Below are 11,281 nucleotides of genomic sequence, written 5' to 3'. Positions count from 1 at the left end.
CGCAAAAACATGTTAAGGTGGCTTTACATAAAGGAATTAAGCTGTTTACCTTCCGAACAATACCAAAGTTGTCAATTCGATTTTTTTAGGCATAATAAACAATTAAATTGTAAATAATGGCTGAGAGTTAAACGGTACACTTTATATTATTAAAATTAATAATAGACAGAATTTTATAACTTAATTGCTACCGAATAGATGTAACTATTTGGTAGTATAGTACTTTTCTCAATCGGACCAAAGCAACTTTTTTTTTAATATTTCCAATGTTGATCTGGTTTACGATTTTATTACCTGACATAATTTTGATATAAGCAAGCTTTGAGAATATTTTCTACTAAACTAAAATTAAAGAGCGGAGCGTATTGTAACACATTTAACACAAGTACTAAAGAAAAAAAAGTTGGATAGAGCACCATGCCGAGGCTAACGTTTGAACTCAGAGCCTTATGAGGATATGGCAGGTCTCTTCCCCACTGCGTGTTTAGGGCACCTCTTGGATTTTTGTGGAGATTTTTTTTTTTGTAATACTATCAAAAATTAAGAAAATTTTTACTGGTCCCCACGGATTAAAGTAGACGCGAAGCGTCTACTTGTTTTTATATGGAAACACGAAGCTGAGCGACGGCCGCTGGAAAGATTTTAAAGCTTCTCGATGCAGTGTCTCACCGAATGCGTGCTGAAACGTACGACACGTTCTATTTTTGACTGATGCGTACAGAGGTGCTAATATTATGTTTGGTTATGTATAAAATTGAGTTTGAATACTTTTGTTTATACATTTATTAAAAATATGCATGATGATCAAGACTTTATTGTTAAATTCGTACAGTTAATAGAATCTCACCCATATCTCTACGATATTACTAGCAAAGATTATCATCGAGTGAATGTGCAGGAGAAAGCTTGGCAAACTATAGCAAAACAATGAAATGCATCAGGTAAGCAAAAAATATATTTTATTAAGTTTTAAAATTGTTTATTTTGTTTTTATTACATTCATTTTTCTAATGTTAAGTAAAAATATATACATACATATTATGCCATTGTTTTTAATTTTTAGAGCTGTGAAACCAAAAAAAAGTTAAAACTTTGACAGTGTATTCTTACACAAGGTATTTATTTTGCCATGGTATGGATCCTATAGGTGTCATAAAAAAATCAACGAGTTGGTCCCTAAAGCCTAGAGCTGTATTTAACGCTAGATTTTGGTTTTTGAGTCGAAGATGCTCATTGTTATGAAGAGTTGGAATTTGCTAGTCCACTATTGGCACTGAAAAAACTCCTTCACGTTTCCTGATAAAGTTATGTAAAACACCTACAGCCTTGATGATGCTTGCTTGACACTGCAAATGAGTGGTGTGAGAATTTTAAACTTGGATGTTAACATGCCAAAGGCACATTCAACTGATTTTCGGCCTCTTGAAAGGCTTGCATTAAATATGCGTTTGTTGTTTGTTAAATTTCGCTTAGGATGGGGTTTTAAAATGTTTTGTGTCAGCGGGAAAGCCTGATCAGCTGCGAAACAATATGGGAAATTTTTTATTTCTCCTGGAAGTGATCTGACACTCCTCTAGACAAATCTTCACCAAATGCACTCTCTTTCAAAGCTCTTCCATCACTATTCCTACCAAATTCACCCGCATCTATTATTAAAAGCAAACCATCGGCATCACACATTGCCAATAGTACCACAGAAAAATATCCTTTGTAATTAGAATGTGCCGACCCAGTATTTAAAGGGCATTTTAATCTGAAGTGCTTCCCGTCTATACTTCCAATGCAGTTTGGTAGATTCCAGAGTTCCCAATAACGCTTTGCGGTATCAGTCCAAATTTTCAGTGTAGGGCTAGGCATATTCTCTTGTTGTAAAGTATTCCATATGCCAACTGACGTATCTCTAATAATCATTATCAAAGTGGTATGCCCCCTTAAGAAGTAGCACGATAGAGCTTTTAAGTTGCATCCTGTAGCAAAATACCTGTAATAAAATAGTATTAATTATTTGTTTGTACCTCAGATTCTTTGTACTATTAACTTAATAAAAATGTGTTTAATATCTAATATAAATATATAATGTCTAATAAAACTAGTATAATAATAAATATACGTATTATCATTTTTATTTCGTTCCAGCTTCTGAGTGCAAGCTACGATGGAGAAACCTCCGTGACCGTTATGTTAGACAAAAGAATAAATATGTGCCTTCAGGATCTGGATGTGTAAAATATAAACAGTATTACTTAGCAGAATATTTGAATTTTTTGGGCCCTTTCACCAATTCTCGAAAAAGCAAAAGCAATTTACAGAGAACACAGGATTCTGAAAAAGATGTTGACTTTTCACATTCTGAGCTTTCGGATAATTCATAGAAAAATAGAAAATACGAGTATGGTGAGCCTGAATCAAATGATGCTACACAGGTTGCCGATCTACCCGAAAATAACCTAGAAGAAGATCTTCAATTGCAGCAGCAAGATTTAACTAATATTACTTCAAATGTTCACACTGACCTAATTCAAAGGCAAAGCCAAAGAAGTTCGCCAACTCATTTAAATCAGGTACAGCGGAAATCAATTTAATCTCAATAAAAAAGCGTGAACCAGAATGAAAATAGTAAGAGTTTTTCATCAAAAAGATACAAAAAAAAGCACTACTCTCAAAGATGTCAATCGTTCGGCTCTTAATTATTTTTCATCAAGACGTGAGTCCAAAGGAACCATTTCAACAAGGTGTAACGCAAGATCCAGAAGTTTCATTTTTATTAACTATGGTTCCGGACATGCAAGCAATAAATCCAGAACAGAAGAGAAGATTTAAGATTGGTATAATCTCATTAGCTTTGGATATTTTAGAAGGGAAAAGTGTAATTGAAGTACCTTATTCCGCGCCCCCAACTCAGTGCTCAGAACAATCTCAAAATACTGGTGTTGCTCAATTTACAGTACTTCAACCAGCATCCCAAAAAGATACTAATCTACTTTGGAACCACCCTTAGCAGGTAGAACAAGCTGAATCTTGTTGTAACGCAAATAATGGATATCACAATTCTAACAAGCCAGTGTTAATTAGACAAATAAAAAAAAGTTTAACAGCAGATTTTTTTACTTAGCCAACTTTAAATTAAATAACAGCCTACTTACTTCTGTTATTATTTGTAAAAAAAATATATAATGCTTTAAAATATTATAAAACATATTTATACTGACCTCAAAGTAATAAGCAGACATTTTTTTGTGGACACACGTTGCCTGTAGTTCGTATCCTTTTTTTGAAAAAAGTCCACCCTTTCTTATTTAAAAGTTGGAAAGTCTCTTGACTCATCCTGTAGAATAACCTGAATTTATCTGGATACAGGGTTACTTCCTTAAAAACATTATGTTGTCTTAGTTCTTGCCAAAAGGGATGCACCTAAAACCGCCTTCGTTTTTGTTGAAAAATAGCCTGGTTTATATTATTTAAATACAAAACTGTAAATAAATCATCTTCATCGGACGACGACATTTTAAAATCTTCAATTTGCATGCGTTTTGTAAACCATTTTGGTATGCGATCACAAGACGCACGCATGTTGTATACTTGACTTGCGTACGCTTGGATATAATCCCACAGTACGTGGCTAATTTTAAAAGAGACGTGTGACTATTCATTTAAGTATCAGAAGCTGATGGAAGTTTTAGGCAGAAAGACCGAGCAAATTACCATCATCAACCAAGAAGCTTCGTCATTCGCACCATCATCGACGCTAATGGGTTTGACAATACTATGGTTCCTGAACTTAGGCCAGTATCACAAATATTTTCAAATATTTAATATTTTCCATAAAACTTAAAACCGAGAATAATTATTAAAACACCATAATTATCTTGTCTTGTCTTTTTGCCTTGATGGCTTTGTTGGAAGGCATTTGCCAGACCGATTTGTATGCGATCCTACTGTATCTGGCTCTGGATCATGTAAGAGATCATGTAAGGCTCAGAACACATTGCTACACTGTAACTCTTTTAGATGTAAGTATAACTTATTACCGGAGTTCTAGGCGTATTGTGTTTTCTATCTATGGCTGTGATACATAAGGAAGGTTAGTGATACAACAAATGGAATATATGAACACACCAATGCACTAAAACAGGCAACTAAGGCAGGATTATAGGACATTGATAAGGTTATTGGTAACTTGAGCTTTAGATTTTAATTTGCCTAATATTTATGACTGGCAAGATTATCTTTATTGTGTCATTATCCAGAGCACAGAGAGTTTCTGTCATAGATAATAGTGATATTTTTCTTTTTGACACAAAGTTCTTTTATAAGTCAAAATTTAAGATGTGATTAATTAAGCACTTAAAGAAAATATGATCCAGGTTATCAAATGAACCACAATCACACAAAAAGCTATCTTTCTTGTTAATTTGGTAAAGGTTAGTGTTAGTTAGGCAATGTTCTATACGCATTCTAATAATTGTTGTGATATGTTTTCTGTCTTTATAGTTCAAGTTAGTACATCATTTTTGTTAGTAAATATAGATTGTATCCTAGCATATCTACGATGGTTGTTTAATAATAAATTTTTTCACTTATCGCTAAATATGTTGAATATTTCTTGATTTAAAATATATCCTGAATATCATAGAGCATTCTTTTAGATTGTTTAAATTTGTTTCTGCTTTGACCAAGATATCTGCTTTAGTATTGTCTGGTATACAAAACAAAGGTAAAAACACAAAGTCACGGTCTCATCAAATCCATATAATTTTTTAAATGCTACACGTGTTTCGCTCCTATTGGAGCATCATCAGGCCTAGACCTACACAGATCACATTACACCCTGTGATCTGTGTAGGTCTTTTACCTTTGTTTTGTTTTCGTTTCGTCTCTTAGAGAAAAAAATTGATGATACGTTTCTATTTGTCTGGTATACCCTGGCAATGACCTGAAATCCAAGTTATTGGAAACTATTATTGTTAGTTATGGCAATTCATATTTTTTTAATAAGAATCCAATGTTTAGAATTTGCTATAAAACAAGAACCACTGAGCTTTGTAATCGTTCCTTTTGAAAATTTTATCGCTCTCTTGAATTGTTGATATATAAATACAGAATAAATAAATGTATAACGGGTTCTTAAGTTCTTGGTAGCATCCATCAATTTCTTTCCCGTCAAGATACATCCCTTTTTAGACTACATTTTATAATTTTTAAAAACTCACTCAAAATGTTTAAATTGATTTCATAATACGAAAATTTTACTCTATAAAGTAGGTTTATGTATGTATATCTTTGAAACGCAGACACGCAGACTAAATATGGAGTGTTATTGTTATTTAAAACTCAGGTATATGTATTATTTTCGATCAAATATTATTGATTATTTGAATAACAGAATGATTTGTAATTAATAAAAATTTAGAAATTGGTTTGAGGGCTAGTCGTTTTCGCATGTGTTCTAGGTCTATCATAGATTCTTCCGCTACCACCCTGGGAGTAGAGAGCATACATCCTATATATATGCGAAAGCCCTTGTATACCCAACGTTCAATCTATTACTTACCATTCTTGCACATGGTTTAAAAAATATGGGTTCAAAATCTAAATGAGACTGTACCCAAGCAAAAAAAGGCAGCCAAATTAGTGTTTGGATCTGCACTCCACCATATTCTACACAGCCGCTTGAACATTCAGTAGCTTTTTAGCTTTATTTTTAAAGTTTGAAATGTGTGGTGGCCACTTGAGCTCTAAAGTGCTATAAATTATATTACACATCTGCCCAAGCACTTTCATGTTTTGTAGCTTATTATATATTTTATAGATTTCGACATTATTAAAGTCGGCTTTTATACCTACTAAGACAGCTATAACTGATTCAGAGGATAGAAATGCATTATTTATATAAGATGTGTAAAAAATAACTGCAGATATTTAAAAGAATTTGTTTCGCTTCAAAGGGCAAAAATTTAAACATTTGATCGGACGCATCATTTATATCTGGTGCAGATGATTTTTAATTTAAGGTCAGGTTTAACTCATTTAAGGAAAAATACAAGAAATTGTTATCTCTATTTATCTTGTTCTGGCCAAGTATGAAACTGATATCTATATTTATAACTGACATATTATCTAGAATGGATTGCTTAAAATTCTCTGAAGTTAGGTGATTTAATCTACTTATTTTAGACTTGTTCTTAATCTTTTTATTTTGTTTTAAGCATATGTGATACTGGAATTATGTGTGCCTTCAAAGTCCCACAAAAAGTTAATTTTTTTTTTTTTTTTTTTAGATTTTTTTTACTTATTTCAGTGATCTATTTAGCATTAATAGTTTTCTGTAGATAAAACATGTGAAACTTAAACGTAACGCAAGATGTACATTGATCGTCCTACCATGGATTACCCCTCTACATAGGTGTTCCAACCAATTCTACTGGAATTACTTATTTAGACAAAAATGATAGACATTCATTGGTCATAATCAGGATTATAATTTAGATCCAGGAGGTATAGTAGGAGTTTATCATGATAGGTTTCCCAATCCGTCGACTATATATATTGTGTATGATCTACACTACGATGTTGTGTACGTTCTACTATTATATATTGTGTATGATCTGAAGAAAAGTTTTGTTTAAATTTCTTTAAAAATAGGATTTTTTCTAATACAGATGACCATGCCACCATAACCGTCATCTCTGCCCTGCTTGTAACCTATACATTTGTATTAAAGGTGTCATTAGTTTTTAGCCATGACTCATTTATCAAAACAATACCAGGACTTTCTTTCGCAAAAGGCTATTTAAATTATCCCTATTAGAATTTATAAATCTCAGATGCAGCAGAATATTTTTAGTTTGTTTTTCTCCAATATGAGGTTAAGAATGACGGTAGACTTTTAGGTTGAATCAGATCGAAGACTGGAGTCAATTTACATGTCAAGATTTTGGTTATACAATAAGCTTTGGATTATTCTTTGACACTTTCTGAAGTATTTAAAATTGCATTAATGTTATGCCTGACATCATCAGGGTAAGGAGTTACTTATAAGTTATAGGTGTAAAATGCATTAATACTAGGCGATTATATATTAATTTTTCTTTTTGAGATTTGAGACCATTCGAAGGAAAAGTAAATATTGTTAATGAAAACTCCAATCGCATTCATACTGAATTTTATAATTTAGAAAACGATATTATTGATACGATATTATATTATTTTTAGAAAACGATATAAATTTATTCTATTATTACAAAATCAGTTTAAATAGCTTTCTAACTTAAATGACTAACTAGAGAAATTATTTCGTATGATCTCATTTGCACATTTAAAAACACTAGATTTGGAAATACTTACCTTAAAAGATATTATACAAATCTGGGACTATTTAATTTTTTTTTTTTATTTGAATGAAGAAAATCATTGTGTTCTTGTCCGAAATAACTTTCAAATACATACCGTCACGTACAAAAATACTTATTATTTTGTACAAAAAGTCAGATAAGGAAATTGTTATCCTTTAACCAATTGAAAATTGGTACAGATATGTTGACGATTGTCTCTGTTTCTTGAATTGTGAATTGGAGCTCAGTTACTCTTAAACAAACTAAATTAAATATATTCTAAGATCTCTTTCACACTAGAAATAGAAACAATTAATAATTTTAATTTTTTAGACTTATATAGTTTAGAATTTCAATATACCGACTGGGCTTAACTAACAAGTGAGTACATTCCATTCGTTCAGCTTTAACTATAATGTCTTTTACGCATATAATGTTTTTAACACCCAACTCATTTTTAATTAGCTAAAACTAAATTGCTCTAAATGATATATTTAGTTTCATTAATTTGTATATAGAAATTAAGCAACGAAGATATTATATCATAATTATTGTTTTATTTTTTACATTTTGTATTTTTTGTTGTGCAATTCGAGGCAATGAGGACTGCGTACAGACTATACGTCCTCGGCGAACTACATGCTGGAAAAACCGGTCACGGGTCATACAGGAATGTCCTCTCCTTCTAATGGGCAGTGACTGTATGGCTCCAGTGATAGTGAACTGCGAGGAATTCGTGACGCACATTGCAGGCAAAGAAGAGTGGCAGCATTCCAACAGTCCTGCATTGCTAAATAGGAGGACCATCTGGTAAACAGATGACTCCAGAATGAATGACAGCACTGGATCAGGGCTTTGTGGTGGGATCCCACATACCAGTAACGCATACTTGCTGGGGGAGCACGCCACTATCTTCCAGGCCAAAGTATTTGCTGTATTAAAATGCGGACATAAAATCCTAAGCTGCGGACACCGCAATACAGTCGTTTTAATATACTTGGACAGCAGGGCTGCCATTAAGGCTATCACGGCCGTAAAGGTAAGCTCTAAGCTTGTACTAAAGTACATAAAAGTCCTGGAAAAACTGGTGCAGGTTGGCTGCAGGGTCCAGGCTAGTGACAGGTCTTTTAACCAGACACTGGCACTTAAGAAGCCATCTTTATACTATCGGTATTGCGGACAACCCGGAATGCCGGTGGTGCTGGGAGGAGGATGAAACCGTTGACCATATGGTCGGGGAGAGCCCAGCACTCACGCGCGCCAGTTTCAAATACTTGGATAACACCTTCAGTACACTGAGTGACTTTAAGCCCTTCAGACCAGAGAGTCTTATCGGTTTTTCTAAGGCCTTTGGGCTCTGGTAACCCCCGGTGGGGCATGACATGTCCATCAGGAGACCTATATGCACAACTGCCTCTGGCAGCCCACTGTTTCGACAATTTCAATTTCAACGCTCACCAGATGACCTGTTTAGTACTGACAAATAAAATTTAAATTCGGAAAATATAACATGGCACAGAGATTTAACAAAAGGTATAAAAAGGAAAAACGTGACTAGTGTAGGATTTGAACCCACGCTCTAAAGTAAAGCTCGGTGAAATACCAGACAATAACAACTCGGTTAGCCCCGGTTATAAATGTGAGAGTCAAAGGCATGTACACGTATGATGATCAGAAGTAGAAGATTAGATAAAATTATTAAAGATAAGTCCTGGCTCAAAGGTAAAAACATCATTAACGCATGTAAAAATTGGGCTCTTTTTGGATTTGGTGATTTCCATTTTCTCCAAGAGATCCAACTTTCTACCGTTAGGGCACTCGTGAACAATAGAAACGTATTCAGAATCGAGTACGCATTTCTAATCCAGCTTCCAGCGATCGAATGAAGGAGGCATGTGATGTTAATGCTAAAGACCAGAGATATAACAATAGTGACTTGGTTTGGCTTTATGACACTAAGAGATGGAAGGGTTTGTCAACGAAACTTTGTCACTTTGTGTACCTAATAATTTACAAAGTCTGAAGAAATTGATGCTTTCTATAGAAGGTTCGCAAAAAAAGCCTTGAACTTCATAAAATCCGCATAACCTGGACTGGAGAATGATTCGCAGCATATCAAAAGTGGTCTTAAATCTACAAGCGTGCTAGTTATGGTGTGCTGTTAGATATCCCAACACCGTTCTCTGGAGGAAATCATTAATTGATATTTCTACAACAGGTCCAGTTGCAAGAGGGGACTTATTCTTCTGCCGATATCGACCTTCACCATCTTCGGAATCATTTCGGGGCAAAATGAGCTTAGGGAGTAGAGTAGATAGTATAACGATCTTGATAACGCCGTAAATACCAGCAGTTCTCGATTTACGCTTTTCGCTGAACGCTTTTTATTTTATTATAATAACCTATAAATAAAATAGAAATCACCTATGTCAAAAATAAGTCATTGATCACCATCATAACTGTTTAAAAAATGTGATATTATATAAATTGGCAATATAATGTTTTATAAGATACGCGACTATTTTGTTCCTGATCATTCATCATGTCGTCATTTGATGTAAATCAAGATAATAGCCAAGAAAAGTTTTTAAAACCAAAGCCTCAGAAGAAAATAACACCTTCTTCCAGCATCAGATCTGAATTTAATACAATGGAAAGTGGTAGTAGGCAGCTTATTTCTATTAAAAAACTTAAGGCAAAACTTCTGTCAAATCGTGTATCGGCCACTAGTGATTCTACAACTGAAAGTAGGGTTCAACCATGGACATCTCCATACTTGACACAAAAATATAACACAGCAGGTGTAAAGAATGAAAATGAAAATCCATTTTTTATAGATGATTTTCCTGCAGTAAATTATAAAGATTTAAAATATCTAGAAAGTTTTTCTAAAACCAAATATAAACCTTATGACATATATCTAAAAAATGTATCAAAAACTGCTAGTGACAATTTAAGGAATCAATCGGAAATTAGATTTGACAAGAAAGGAAAACAAATGCTTACCACATTGGATGACTTTCCTCCAATTTTAGGCGATTGCTTAGGATCTGTAATTATTCCTCAAGTAATAGATAATCCAGATAAAGATGTGCAAAAAATTTTAAGTTCTTATGGACCTGATAATGACGAAACCAAAATTAATAAATTGAGAGATTTTAGTAGCTATAAACCAAAACCATCTCATGAAAATAAACCACAAGCAAGTACTGAAAATGTAAGGCAAAGCATGCTTAAGCAATTGTATGAAGGCGCTACTGAAGTACTTAATATGACACAGTCAGAAGCACCAGAACATCAAGAATCAATTGACAAAAATATATTAAAAAAATCTGAAAATTGGGACACTCCTAGATCTGAAAAATCTAAGATTTTGAAAAAAAAATCAATAACTAATCTGGAAACAGTAGTAACCAATTTCGATTATCTCTCGAAACCAGAATTGGACAACGATAAAAACAAAGCCATACAAATACCGCAAGCAAGTAGTTATATACTAAGTACCGCACGGGTTTATCCCTCATGCTGTGAAATTTCTGCATCCAAAGTTATCGAGGATATATCTACACGTGATATTATCAGCTCCAATCCTTTAGAACATCCACTAATATCTCAGTTGCAGTTTAAAAGTTATACCAAAGAAATTAATGATGATAAGAGCTCCTCTTTGGAATGTACAAGAGAAAGTATACCGGAATCCAAAAACAAGTAAGTTTTGTTTTATATTACTTTATTAATTATGCTGTAGCGTTTTTTTTTATAAAGCGATGTCATAGAAAAATAAATATTGCTACACAGCAAATGGCAGCTCTATATTAGTAGGTTGATAAATACTTACTACATTGCCATAAATCAAAACTAAGTTAGGCGCCACTCAATTTAAATTACAATACCTTTTATTTGCGCGAAGCCACTTGAATTGAGAAACATTAACTTACTATTTAACTGTT

The 11,281-nt window shown here is 33.4% G+C and overlaps 1 protein-coding gene across 5 annotated transcripts in view; it reads left to right on the top strand.

Annotated features, from left to right (window-relative positions):
* The first annotated feature begins 9,753 nt into the window (after nt 1–9,753).
* Nucleotides 9,754–11,281, top strand: part of LOC126743543 (uncharacterized) — a 245,398-nt gene continuing 243,870 nt past the window's right edge. For all 5 annotated transcript variants that reach the window (XR_007662924.1, XM_050450707.1, XM_050450699.1 and 2 more), the window contains exon 1: nt 9,754–11,039. Coding sequence is in view for 4 of the 5 variants with exons in the window: in XM_050450707.1 (XP_050306664.1) it covers nt 9,874–11,039 (1,166 nt within the window). In the remaining variant the exon portion in view is untranslated. The remainder of the gene's footprint in view (nt 11,040–11,281) is intronic.

The sequence above is a fragment of the Anthonomus grandis genome, chromosome 1 (assembly GCF_022605725.1).
Source record: "Anthonomus grandis grandis chromosome 1, icAntGran1.3, whole genome shotgun sequence".
Lineage (NCBI taxonomy): Eukaryota > Metazoa > Arthropoda > Insecta > Coleoptera > Curculionidae > Anthonomus > Anthonomus grandis.
The sequence above is the reverse complement of the archived record's forward strand: the minus strand, read 5'-3'. Positions and strand labels throughout refer to the sequence as shown.